Source organism: Felis catus, chromosome C1 (assembly GCF_018350175.1).
Source record: "Felis catus isolate Fca126 chromosome C1, F.catus_Fca126_mat1.0, whole genome shotgun sequence".
In the NCBI taxonomy this organism is placed as follows: domain Eukaryota; kingdom Metazoa; phylum Chordata; class Mammalia; order Carnivora; family Felidae; genus Felis; species Felis catus.
The window spans coordinates 40447147-40462202 of NC_058375.1; the positions used below are offsets into that span (position 1 = coordinate 40447147).

At 35.1% G+C, this 15056-nt stretch overlaps 1 protein-coding gene and 1 pseudogene across 3 annotated transcripts in view; both read right to left on the minus strand.

Moving 5' to 3' along the window:
• Positions 1–15056, minus strand: part of FAF1 (Fas associated factor 1) — a 520342-nt gene that overhangs the window by 167691 nt on the left and 337595 nt on the right. For all 3 annotated transcript variants that reach the window (XM_023258678.2, XM_019836981.3, XM_019836980.3), the window contains one exon: positions 170–265. In XM_023258678.2, coding sequence (XP_023114446.1) covers positions 170–265 — 96 coding nt within the window. The remainder of the gene's footprint in view (positions 1–169; positions 266–15056) is intronic.
• On the minus strand, positions 580–2342 carry LOC101086074 (annotated as a pseudogene).

A 15056-nucleotide genomic window follows, 5' to 3' on the forward strand; every position in this document is an offset into this window, starting at 1 on the left:
GCAATAAACTCGCATGAAAAGTTTCTGTCTTCAAGAATTTACTGAGACTTTATTCACGCTACATTAACTTTATCTATTCATTTGTGTGGCAGATAAAAAAGAATAGGAAGTGGGAAGGTAGGTGAAAGACAGGCCTCCTATTCACTGAAAAGCTGGCAAACAGGCTTACCTCTTCGGACTGCTCCCGGGTCTGCGCAGGTGAAGATCTTCTCCCCACTGTAAGTCGATGGCAGGGATAAGATAGCCCTGATTCAGCAAGACACATCTGTAAAAAGAAGAATCCATCATTTGTAAACAAAATGAGGCCATGTTTCACAAAAGGACTTTACTTTTGATATTTTCTATTATTTTTGAAGTTAGACTAGAAAGCTCACTCTAGTAGCCCATGCATTATATTACCAGGAAGGCTTTGAAAATTTGAAATTTTTCCATATATGGGATGTTACAATAGTCAAGGCCTCTTTTTTGTTGGCTTAAACAACATAAATCTATTTTCTCACAGTCCTGGAGGTTGAAAGTCTGAGATCAAGATGTTGGTTGGCAGGGTTGGTTTCTTTTTTTTCCTTTACTCTATTTATTTTTTTTCTTTTATTATATTTTCTTTTTATTTTTTCTAGTTAGAAACATTTTATTAAAATGTACCAGATTAAAACCCACATTTTCAGACCACAGGATGTTAATACATTCAACAAAAATTTATATTATCCTACTGCTGTGAATTTATAGAGTAATAACCCAAATCCATTTTGATCAGATAACTGAAATACCCTTCCTAGGTTACGCTTTATAGACATCACAAATCCCTTATAATAATGTAAACAAAATGACCCTTCCCTAAAAGGTGAACTTGAGAACTTCAGTCCACCTTTTCAGGACTTGCACTTCTTTGTGTACTTCCTGATGGGGAGTGGCTTCTTTTGGAAATGGAGATCTGGACTTTGGCTGATTCTTGATAGTGAAACAGAACTGATTCTTTTTTTTTTTTTTAATTTTTTTTTTCAACGTTTATTTATTTTTGGGACAGAGAGAGACAGAGCATGAACGGGGGAGGGGCAGAGAGAGAGGGAGACACAGAATCGGAAACAGGCTGCAGGCTCTGAGCCATCAGCCCAGAGCCTGACGCGGGGCTCGAACTCACGGACCGTGAGATCGTGACCTGGCTGAAGTCGGACGCTTAACCGACTGCGCCACCCAGGCGCCCCCAGAACTGATTCCTGATCTTGACCTTGATGGGGATCTTGATGTTTTTATGGAACCAGACGTAGACCTCTGTGTGAAGCTGATCTCGATCTACAGAGAAACACAGATCTTGATCGCTGAGGAGATGGTGATCTTGACCTCCTTTCCCTGCTCCTGCTATGTGAACAAGAGTATCATCTACCTCTGGATCTAATTAAATGTGATCTAGACTGTGACCTGCTTCTCCTCCACCAGCTGTCAAGATGACATTCATAAGCATAATGTCCCTTTTTGCCACATTCATAGCATCTATCATTGGGATCAAAGGAATGTTGGGCAGGTGGTTGGTCTATCAAAATCAGAGCTCTGAGGCATATTTGTTGATAATTCAACTCTCACTTGGGAACCACAAATCACCTCCCTGCCCAGGCCTCGCATTGCATCTTCTGCATATCTAGGATCTTCAAATTCCACAAAGGTAAATCTTGGAGGATTTCTCACAATCCACACAGCTCTTAAGATACTGTAATAACCAAAAGCCCTTTCTAACTCTCCTCTGCTGACACTGGTTCCCAGACTACCAACATATACCTTGGTTTTCTCCTCCATACCACCCACAAGGTGACATGATGCCTGGCTGTTCTCAATGCCCAGGGAGCAATCAGTACAAAAGATGCAGCACCGACTCAGTTGCCAATGGTATTGGCAGCCTTAAGTTTTTATTTTAATTCCAGCAGAGTTAACATATACAGTGTTACATTAATTTCAGGTGTAAATATATTGATTCAACAATTCCACACATCACCCAGTGCTCATCACAGTAAGTGCACTCTTTAATCCTCATCATGTATTTCACCCATTTGCCCATATACCTTCCCTTTGGTAACCATCAGTTTGTTCTTTATAGTTAGGAGTATGTTTCTTGGTTTGTTGCTCTCTTTTTTCCCTTTGCTCATTTGTTTTGTTTAAATTCCACATATGAGTGAATCATATGGTATTTGTCTTTCTCTGACTATTTTGCTTAGCATTATACTCTGTAGATCCATTCACATTGCTGCAAATGTTAATAGGTTTCATTCTCTTATAGGGCTGAATAATATTTATATATATGTCTATATACACACATATATATGTGAGTGTGTATATATATATAATCTATATACAATGTATATATGATCTATATACAATGTGCATGTATATAATCTATATACAATGTATATAATATATATACACATTGTATGCATAATATATATACTATATATATGTACACGTGTATATATAATATATACATTATATATATATAAAATATATCTCACCTCTTCTTTATCCATTCATTGACAGATGGACACAGGCTGCTTCCATAACTTGGCTATTGTAAATAATACTCCTGTAAACATTGGGGGTGCATGTATCCATTTGAATTAGTACTTTTGTATTCTTTGGGTAAATACCCAGTAGTGTGATTGCCGGATCATAGGGTAGTTCTATTTTTAACTTTTTGAGGAATCTCTATACTGTTTTCCACAGTGGCTGTACCAGTTTGCATGTCCACGAACAAGGCAAGGGAGTTCCCTTTTCTCTACATCCTTGCCAACACTTGTTGTTTCTTGTGTTTTTGATTTTAGCCATTCTGACAGGTGTGAGGTGGTATCTCATTGTGGTTTCCATTTGTATTTGTCTGATGATGAGTGATCTTTTGAGCATCTTTTCATGTGTCTGTTGGCCATCTGTATGTCTTCTTTGGAGAAATGTCTGTTCATGTCTTCTGCCCATTTTTTTATTGGATTATTTGTTTTGGGGGTGTGAGTTGTATTAAGTTCTTTATATATTTTGTATAGTAATGCTTTATCAGATATGTCATTTGCAAATATCTTCTCCCAGTCAATATGTTGCCTCTTAATTTTGTGGATTATTTCCTTTGCTGTGCAGAAGCTTTTTATTTTGATGCAGTACCAATAGTTTATTTTTAGTCAAGGCTATTTTTCATAAGACAATAGACTGGTGCTCCAGGAAACTGTAATAAGTCTAAAATAAAGCTAATCATATATAACCTCCACATCACCACCCACTACTAGTATGTCTGTTACTTTTCCAAATAGAATAATACTTCAGTTTACTAATTCCCAGGGCAGTGCTCTATAAATCTTTTTTGGAGGGTACTTGGAATAGTGTTTGTTGAAGGCACTAAAAAGAAAAATTTCCACAGATAGTAACAATGTCATTTATTATTTAATCATACTAATCCACAATACCAAATTATTATAGCTTATGAATCTATAATATATGTAAAGCACCTAGCACAGTACCTGGCACACAAACATTCAGTTAATTTTTATTACCATTATGATCCAAGATGTTACCCAAAGAATCTGCCTAGTTTAGCCAACATAATTAAAGCCACATATATTTCCTTCTATTGAAGTTTTTAGTGGGTCAGATATTAAATAATTAATTTGAGGTTTAAATTAAATTTGGGAAAATGTGAGCAAATATGAGTACATGTCATTTTTGTCTACATAGAATTAAAACAATATTAAATAGCCAAAAGAGGGTGTTTTCTCTAATATTCATGAAATGACACATTGGTGTATTTAATATAATGATGATAAAAAGTTTCTTTTATTATTATTAGAAATAACATAGGGTCTCCATTAGCACACTGAAAACATCCATTGGTAACTTTTTGGGAGGTGTGAATTAAACTGATATCTGAGGAAACCTAAATATCTGTAAATTCATAAAAACCAACCAAAGACACAATAGTGGGTTGGTCATGAGTACAATTCAAACATGTGTTACAAATAAGCTAATTATCTGAAGACAAGTACTGGAATGAAAACTACAAATGTCACATAACTATACAGGTATTTTCAATCATGTGAGGTATGTGCTGTCATATATATTATACTGATAAAAATCATTTGTATTTGATTATTATTTTTCCTTTAGTCTGGTTAGAGGTTTTTTTAAATTATTTTTTTTATTGGAGTAAAGTACACCTAACCTTTGCCACTTTAGCCATTTCATTTTACTTATTTTTAAAGTAACTCTATGGCCAACGTGGGTCTCGAACTCATGACTTTCCAATCAAGAATCCCATGCTCTCCCAACTGAGGCAGCCAGGTGCCCCATGGTTAGAGATTTTTGTTAGTTTGTTTTGGCATTTAGATATTCTGGCCCTGTACCTTACAAATGCTAGAAAACCTGATTAATAATAATTACAGAAAGCAAACTGCATCCTTCCTGTCATTCTATTCATCATTTATCATAATTAACTCAATTTATTTTATTTCAGTACCAAGAAAAGCAAAGCTAATTTGGATAAGAAGCACAGGCTAAATTTAAGTCACATTAACTTTCACAATAGTTTTCATTTAAAAAAAGTTCTCCTCCCCCATCCTGAAATCCTCTGGTAATGAAACAATAATGATGGTAAATGTCACTGACAATTAGAAGCAGTGTAGCATAATGGAAAGAAATTTGGACCAGGAGCCAGAAAAATCTTGAGTCAAGTACTTCCCAGCCTCCTGAACTTGTGAAAGTCTCTATTCTAAGCCAGAGTTTTCCGTTTATTGAGGTAAGTAATCCCTGACTTAACTACGTCAATGGACTTTTGAAAGGGTTAAATTAAGGTAAGTAAAAGCTGATTTTGAAAGTATACGGACTAGGCAGAAGACCTATTATCAGTCCAATGATCATTATTTTTAGGACCTGGAGAGAGAAATGGTGATTAGATACTACTGTGACTACCTTTGCATAGCAGCCTAATCATGTGTAAGTTATAAGAGGACATATTTTAGAAGTTGGAGGAAAGTACTCGTTAAAAGTACATAGTACTACAAATGGGCTGGCTCCTCAATGGGCTGGTGTCTATAGTTATTAACATTAACCTTTCCCATAGCTACTAGTAATTCCTGAAGAGGAGTGGCCAGCACTTTCTCCTTAGCCTACAGCTGACCAAGTGGGCCTCTGCATCACTCTATTTCAGACACCAATCACAATCCACTGAGGAAATTACAGGGTCAGGAATTTCTGAGTTACTATGTGCCCAGTGTAAGTCTGTCCTAAGGGAACATATATACCAGGTGGAGAGACAAAAGATGCATATAAGAATAGGCACAAAAAAAGGGAATAGAAGTGAGTAAAGATGGGGCTATATCTCCTCCAGGCAGTTTCTGTAGGGCTAGCAACCCCTTGGAGGGGACAATGGTTACTCAGAGAGTGATTTCAAAAATTTAGGGCTAAAGTAAATGTTTGCTGGGACTCATAACCTAAATTTATATAAAAGATGTGTAGTCAGAAGGCTGAGATTCTCGACTGGCTAAATCATTCAACTGCCCAATGACTATGGGAAAATCATTTAGAATTTCTGTATTTTAGGGGCGCCTGGGTGGCGCAGTTGGTTAAGCGTCTGACTTCAGCCAGGTCACGATCTCGCGGTCCGTGAGTTCGAGCCCCGCGTCAGGCTCTGGGCTGATGGCTCAGAGCCTGGAGCCTGTTTCCGAGTCTGTGTCTCCCTCTCTCTCTGCCCCTCCTGCGTTCATGCTCTGTCTCTCTCTGTCCCAAAAATAAATAAAAACGTTGAAAAAAAAAAAAAAAGAATTTCTGTATTTCAGTTTTCTTAGAAAGAGAATGGATTAATAAACCTGTCCTTAAATACAAAAATAGGGTAATACAATCTGTTCTCCCTCACAGAGTTGATATGAAGATCCAATGAGATAATGTATGTGAAACCAAATGGTTACATAATTATAAAGGATCGATACTATTATCGTTGGGGCATTTATTTTGCAAAAAATTGGAAAAAAGGATTAGGGCTGCAGGTTTGCTTGATTTTATAGTTGCAGAGGGTTGCCTTAAAAAATTTAGATTTGCATACATCATATTAGTTAATTAACCTATAAAAAATGGTAATCTCTCAATCACAAGACTGCTTTACCCTAATATAATGAAGGACTGTGACTCATTTGCAAAATCTATTTCAAGGCTTTATTCAGGTTTGTTTTTTTTTTTTTCTTCTGGCCATGTTAGACTGTAATTCTCTGACTTTCCATCATCACAGATTCAGAGTTTCAAAATAAGCTCTCAAATTCAAAAAGAAATCAAGTCAAAATCCCTTTATTATTTAATTCTATACCTTTAAATAAATCCAACACATCTGAGGGTATAATCTTCTGAATGCTTAGGGATAGGTTGGGGTAAAAGAATTTCATGCCTAAAAATCTCACTGGCTATTATATACATTAAATGGGTCATGGATTTAATTAAATCAAACTATTATATACATAAAATGGGTTATTTGTTGAATGGCATGAGAGTTATATGTATATTTATTTACATATAAAGACTTTATTTTTTTTAAAAGAGTAATTGTAGGTTTACAACAAAATTGAGAAGAAAGTACAGAGGTTTCTCCAATACCCCCTACCATATGCCCCCAATAGGCATAGTCTCTCCCATCATCAACATCATTTACCAGAATGGGGTTTTTTTTTACCAACGATAAACCTATACTGACACATCGTAATTACTCTAAGTCCAGAGTTTGCATTAGGGTTCACTCTTTGTGTTGTACATTTTATATGTTTGGCAAAAGGTATAATGGTATTTATGCATCATTATAATATCATACACAGTATTTTCACTACCTTAAAAATCCTCTGTGCTCTGACTATTCATCTCTATTTCCCCTCACCACACCTGGCAACCACCAATCTTTTTCCTGTCACCATAGTTTTGCCTTTTCTAGAATGTCATTCCAAATTGGTCTCTTTCAATTAGTAATATGCATTTTAAAGTTCATCCATGTCTTTTCATGGTTTAAAATCTCATTTCCTTTTAGTATTGAATGATATTCTATTGTCTGGGTGAACCAGTTTGTTTAGCCATTCACCTACTAAAAGATGTCTTGGCTGCTTCCAGATTATGGCAATTATGAATAAAGCTGCTATCAACATCTGTGAGTAGGTTTTTGTGTGAAGCTAAGTTTTCAACCCCTCTAGGTAAATGCCAAGAAACTCAGTTGCTAGATCATATGGTAAGAGTATGTTTAGTTTTCTAAGAAACTGCTAAACCATATTCCAAAGTGGCTGTAACATTTTGCATCCCTACCAACAGCAAATGAGAGTTCCTATTGCTTCACATCCTCACCAGCATTTGCTGTTGTCAGTGGTCTGGATTTTGGTCATTTAATAGGTGTTTTTTAATTTGCATTTCTCTGATGACATATGATGTGGAGCATCTTTTCATATGCTTATTTGCCATCTGTATATCTTCTTTGGTAAGATGTCTATTAAGGTCTTTGGCTCACTTTTTAATTGGGTTGTTCATTTTCTTGTTGAGTTTTAAGAGTTTCTTGTATTTTAGATAAAAACCTTTTATTAGACGTAACTTTTGTAGATACTTTCTACCAGTTTGTGGCTTATTTTCTGATTTTCTTGAAAGCAAGACTTCTAAAGTCTGAGTGTCTGGAGTTCAAATTCACTTCTGGTAGTTATTATTCTATTATTTACTCCAATCAATATTTTATATCTCAAACCTCAGTTTCTTCTACAACAATGGATAATATTACCTTTCCTAACAGGCTTTCTGTAAGATGGCTTAAAGGAAAATAGATTTGCCACATAGTAGGTATTCCATCAGTTAGTGAATACTCTTAAGATTTAGTATTTTCTTAGGAACATATTAACTATGCCAATGATTCTCAAAATGCAGTTTATAGACAGGGTTCTTGAGATCCTTTTGGGGGTCTACAACATCAAAATAATTTTCATAATAACACTTAGATGGTATTTGACTTTTCCAATGTGTTTTTACATTGACAATGAAAAAACAATGGTGGGCAAAACTGCTGGTACCTTAGCACAAATCAAGGGAGTGACACCAAACTGTGTGAAAGTCTCCAGTGCCATGTACTCACTATAAAAATGTCCAGTAAAGAATGTCCCTGCTGAATCAGTAAAAAATACTACTTTTAATTAAACATGACTCTTGAGTACATACACCTCTTTTAAAACTCTCTGTGTGAACAAATGGGAAGTCTGCAAAAAGCACTCCTGCTGCATATGGCAAAGTATGATGGTTTTGCTGAGGAAAAAGCACTTGTGTAATTGTTTGCCTTGTGTGCTGAACCAACAATTTTTTCAATGGAACACTGTTATTACTTAAATGACTGGCACATAAACAATGGCTATTTGGATTTAGGTGTCTGACAGAATTTTCTTCAAAAACGAATGAAGCAAGCCTGTTACTTCAAGGAACAGGTCTGAGAGTTATCAGTTACCCATGAAAAAATTTGAGTTTTCAAATAAAAATTAAAATTTTGAAAAACGTATTAGCCACCATGAGCTCAACAGCTTCCTAAAGCTTAAAAACTTTCTTTTCTTTCTTTCTTTTTTTAAAATAAGATTTTATTTTTAAGTAATCTCGACACCCACAGTGGGGCTCAAACTCACAACCTTGAGATTAAGAGTCGCATGATCCACCGACCGGGCCAGCCATGTGCTCCCTTAAAGACTTTTCCAATGAGATTGGTAGTGATATTAACAGGTGATTGGTTTTTTTTATATCAAATAATGGAATATGTCAACATTATGTTATGTCTGCATAACTCAGAGGACCGATACTCTCTGGATGAACAATGAATGCATGATATTATAAAATTATGCACTGGAAAAGGATCTATTTAAAGTGCAAGACAGATCAATGGATCTTACTGTAACAAAGTTACAAAATGTATATTTAAATAGCTGTAGATTCCATATCAAAACTAACATTTAGAGGAGCACCTGGGTGTCTCAGTCAGTTAAGTGTCTGACTTCAGCTCAGGTCATGATCTCTCAGTTTGTGAGTTTGAACCCCACATCAAGCTCTCTGCTGTCAGTGCAGAGCCTGTTTCTGATCATCTGTCTCCCTTTCTCTCTGCCCCCTCTCCTGCTCACGCTCTTGCCTTCTCTGTCAAAAATAAACATTAAAAATAATCTTTTAAAACATTTAGCTATCACTTATTGAGTTCCGATCTAGTATCAGAGAATATTCACAGTTATCTGAAAAGACTATTAAAATACTCCTTCTTTCTCCAGGAGGAGCCAGGATGTAGGCTTGGATTTTCTTCCTATACTTCCACCAAAATGATATATTCACAACAGGTGAATGCAAAAGATACGAGAAACTACTTGTCTTCTATTAAGCCAGACATTGAGATTTGTAAAAGCGTAACACATCACTCACTAATTTTATTTTTTGCAAAATACAATTACTTTTAATTAAAAGGTGTTATTGATATCAACGTGTAATGGACTTATTATTATCTTAAGTAAACATTTAATTTTTTCTTGGGACACTTGGGTGGCTCAGTCGGTTAAGTGTCCGACTCTTGGTTTCAGCTCAGGTCATGATCTCGTGATTCTTGAGTTCAGGCCCCACCTCGGGCTCTGTGCTGACAGCACAGAGGGAGCCTCCTTGGGATTCTCTCTCCCCTTCTCTCTGCCCCTCCCCACCTCTCTCTCTCTCTCAAAATAAACTTATAAATAAGCAAAAAATAAAAAAAACTTAATTTTTCTCAATATTAATTTTGAATATGGCAAATGTTATTAGATATAATCCTTGTAGACAAAAGCTCTTTGAGGTCTTTGATGATCTTTAAACAGTACAGAAGGATCCTGAGACTAAAAGGTTGTAAATTATGCAAAGTATACAGATAAAACTAATTTTCATAAATAATGGCAATTATTTGAAACAATTATTTGAGAAACTCTCAAAGTGCTTTCTTTTGTGAAGTTTTAGAATCTTCTCAATGTTTCCCCTTACATAATTAAGAAAGCATATAGTGTTTCCTCATAAACAAATTAAAATGAAATATTAGGGCAATGTGCAAATGACAACTCCTATAAACCATCATAATTGATCACAGGCCACCTCTAACAAGCCATTGACACAGTACTATTATTTTAAGCTTAGTTGTCAGAATGTTTATAGGCCCCTTCTTAAATAACTTTCTTTAAAAATATGAATTAGTTCTTCAAAGTATTTTTTATTCTGTAGCTAACTTTTAGCCCTCTCCCCCACATTGCAGCTTGTCTTTTTTCCTCACTGTTAAATCACTGAGACTAAGACATTTTAAGAGTTCTGAATTGGAGACCAAGTTATGGGACTTAGGGCTAGTCATCAGGGGCCTTAATATTCTCTTTTGTAAAATATGAGAGCAACCCACATGAAAGACCTCTCAGACCCTTTCCAGCTCTTATGAACTGTCATCTTAATACATCACTAAGAACATTCAGTTCAATCACCTGAAGGATCCTTGTCCTGAATGTGACACACTTAATAATAAAACCTAAGTATTATAAAACTATAGCTTTACTATTTATATCTTTTAAAAATTAGTTTGTAAAATACAATGCTCTTGTATTTAAAAAATATTAATAAAAGAAAAAAATTTTAAACACAAGAGCATTGTATTTTACAAACTAATTTTTAAAAGATCAAATAGTAAAGCTATAGTTTTACAATACTTAGGTTTTATTATTAAATATTTATTTATTTTGAGAGAGCGAGTGAGTGAGCATGTGCATACAAGCAGGTGAGGGGCAGAGAAAGGGAGAGAGAAGAATCCCAAGCAGGTTCCACGCTGTCAGCATAGAGCCCAACTTGGGGCTTGATCTCACGAACCCATGAGATCATGACCTAAGCCGAAATCAAGAGTTGGATGCTTAATTGACTGAGCCACCATCCTGACAAGGCAGCAGCATAGAATACAATCATTGTAGTACAAAGAAGATATACACACACACATCATTGAGTATTGCTTTATTGAGGTATAAGTGACCTACAATAAACCATACAGGTTTTAAAATATATAATTTGATAAGGTTTGAAATATATATACAAATACCCATGAAATTACTCAGTAGTTTTAAAAATATTTTAGTAATAATTGCTATTATTGAGAGCTTAATATATATTGGTATTATGTGTGTGCTTTATATGCATTACTCCACTTAACTGTCACAATAACTCTGCTTGGTAAGTATTATTGTAATCCCCATTTTAAAGAGAAGGATACTGAACCTTACATAGATTAAGGAGCTTGCCCAAGGTCACAGAGCTACTAAGTAGTGAGCCAAAACTCAAACTCAGGAAGTTTTATCTCAGAAGCATTTAGAAATAATTCAATCCTCTCTCTCTCTCCCTCTGCCCCTCTCCCCTGCTTCCTTTCTCTCTCTCTCTCTCTCTCTCTCTCTCTCTCTCAAAAAACAAAAACAAAAACAAAAACAAAAATGGTGGGTAGGGGGGTATGCTTGAGTGGCTCAGTCAGTTAAGCAACTGATTCTTGATTTCAGCTCAGGTCATGATCTCACAGTTGTGAGATCCAACCCCGAGCTGGGATCCTCTCTGGGCTCCTTGCTGGGTATGGGGCCTGCTTAAGTTTCTCTCTCCCTCTCCATCTGTCCCTCCTGCAAAAGCATGCACATGTGCATGCTTGCTCCCTCCCTCAAATAAAATAAAATAAAATAAAATAAAATAAAATAAAATAAAATAAAATAAAATAAAACAATTAAGGCCCTACCATATGTTGTCTGATGGACTGATAAACAATAATTACTTTCTTTGACTTAAGCAAACAGCTGCTCCTGGATATCATCAATTTGTCAGGTACGATATTTTAAATGCTGAACATAATATATGTCTACCATATATGACAATCCTGTAAATTAAAGACAAACATGATTGCACAGATCACAAAATGGCCTCAGAGGGGTAGAATAACTTGTCTAAGATCACTGAACTACTAAGTGGCAAACCAGATTTTATTCCAAAAGCTATGGAGTTTTCAACTACATCACCTATCTGACCAATCCAAAGCTTTTTATGAATAAGAATCCCTGAAGATGACTGCTGGATCACCCCTTTAAAACTTTCAGATGCTCACTGTTCAGCTAGACAGATTAAGACAGTTATAAGCCAAACTGAATCATGAGGCTGAAGTTTCATTTACTGCCAACCAGAGTGCAAATCAAAAAAGCTTATTTATTCACAATCTGAGCTTTTTTTTTTTTTTAAATCACTTACGTGCTAGAAAAGTCACAGAGCTTTAATTTGTGGCAGGTTGAAGCAAGCTTATTAAGAATGTTAGTTACCAAGTGCACATCCACTTGTCTGGACTAGCCCACTGCCACATTCTTGTAGCAGGGTTAAATAGCAGTTTAGTCACCTCATAAAAAAAAAAAAAAGCACACTGTTAAAAAGGAAGTGACTAATAACAATCTGGAACCAATGGAATCTTATAAGAGATGTGCAGGTCAAGATCAATTACCTACAAAACTCCTGTGTAAAGAGCTCAAAAACTGTGTTCTTTTCCTGGCCTTGCTGTATTATAGTCCTCAATTCATTTGGCAAGGTTGGTAAGGTTTCATGAAATAAACACCAACAGTAACAAATTCTGAGGCTTTCTGTTATGTACAAAAACACGAATGTTATCTTGCAAGCAAGTAGAGTTGGAAGAAACAAGGATGGCTGTTATAGATATGGCTTCATTTTAGACTCAGAAGATATTCAAGTTGGAAGGGTCTTTGAATTCATCAACTGCTGATATCCCAACAAGGAGACCACAGATCTTTAAGTCTCAGCTGAGTTCAGTGCTGCTGCCATACTATCCCCATCAAGCATCCCTTGCTCCATTCAAAGCTAGTAATGTGACTCTCCTGAGAGTTTATCAGCAGCCACTCTTAAGCATCTTCTATCAGTAGCTCCATCATCCCCAGTAGACTCCAAATGAAAAGTAGTTCCTTCTCACAAGAGGATCTAGTCAAATAGTACTATTTAAGGGGAGAAACTGAGATGTAGAGAGGTAATGTTTTACCAAGTCAAACAGCTGCTTAATGATAGCACAAGCATGTTCTCTTGACTCTTAACCTGTTCTTCAAAGATGTTATAGCCAGTTACCAAATACTATGTTTTGGTTTAATTATCCCAAATTTCTAAAAAAAAGACAAAAGTTTAGGAAATATATATAAATAAACTGTTCCTGACTTGTTTTTCTGTTTATTTATTTTAATCTACCACACACTGAAAAGATGTTTAACATGATTAATCATTAGAGAAATGCAAATCAAAACCATAATGAGATGTCATCTCACACCAGTCAGAAAGGTTAGTATCAAAAAGACAAAAAAAAAAAAAAAAAAAATAACAAGTATTGACAAGGAAGTGGAGAAAAGGGCACTGTTGGTGGGAATGTAAATTGGTATAGTTACTGTGGAAAACAATGCAGTTTCTTCAAAAACAAAAGCAACCCTAAAAACAGAAATACCGTATGATTCAGTAATTCCATTTCTGGGTATTTACTTGAAAAAAATGAAAACACTAATTTGAAAAGATATATGTACCCAATGTTTACTGCAGCAATATTTACAATAGCCAAGATATAGAAACAACCCAAGTGTCCATAGATAGATGAATGGATAAAGGAGGTGCAGTAAATATACATACAATGGAATATTAGTCATAAAATAGAATGAAACCTTGCCATTCGTGACAACATGAATGGACCTAGAGGGTATTATACTAAGTGAAATAAATCAGAGAAAGATAAATACCATCAAATACCATATGATTTCACTTATATGTGGAAATCTAAAAAACAAAAAAACCAACAACAAAGAATAACAGACTCACAGAGAACAAACTAGTGGTTGCCAGCGGGGAAGGGAATAGGGAGATGGCTAAAATAGGTGAAGGGGATTAAACAGTACAAATCTACAGTTATGAAATAAGTAAATCATAGGGATGAAAAGTACCGCATAGGGAATATAGTCAATACTGTAATAACTTTGTATGGTGACAGACAGTAACTATACTTATCATGGTGGGCATTTTGTAATGTATATAATTGTCAAATCACTATGTTTTACACCTGAAACTAATATAATATTAAATGTTAACTATATTTCAATTAAAAATTAAAAAAAAAACAAAAAAGAGAAAGAAGGGATTTCAAATCAATAATGACTTGAGACTGATCTTTGAGGAAATGACTGTCAAAATAAATAGCATTTCCTAATGCATTTATGCATTTCCTAATGCATTAGTATGCAGAAATGCCTTAGTGAAGCTACTGATTATTCTTCGATAACCACACTCTAAACTATAAGCTGTATAAGCTGGCCATCTTCTTGGGTCCTCAGTGAACATCTGCAGAGGACAATTTTCAATTAAAATTGCATTACAATATTTTTTTATTTTGGTTCCATTTAACCCATAGTTAGTGTCATAAATTACATGTAAATATTCCCAAGATGTGAACTGTAGATTTGACAAGTTGTAAATTCCACATGACACACTTAATTTAAACTGTCTTTTTAATAAAGAATAAATTTATTAAAATTTTTGAAAATATTTAAAAAGAATGTTGGGATTCTTGAAAACAGAATCAACTGATGCTACTTTTTCACATTATAATTGCCCACCTTCACACTTCCCTGAACTGGCTCCACATTATCCAGAGTTCTATCAAAGAGAGGTTGCTTGACACAAAAGCTTTAGTTTTTAAGTCTTCTATTGCATCCCATCTCCTAAAACCAGACTGCACCATAAGGAGATAAAGATTTGACCATTGTAATAGAATTAGCAAAATTTCCAAAAAGATGGACTTTTATAAACTAAATAACAACATTCTTGCATTTTATTATTTGATTCTAGTGAGTACATTAGAAGAGCTTCTGAAGTACTTCAGAATACTAGAGTACTTCTGAAGAGCATTAGGTTGTATAAGAATGTAGCCTATTAGACCAGCCTAATGTAGCCTAGTACATAATTTCTCTCATACCTATTTAGTTAAGAATGGTCAGGTTTACCTCTATAAAGATACTAGCTCACAC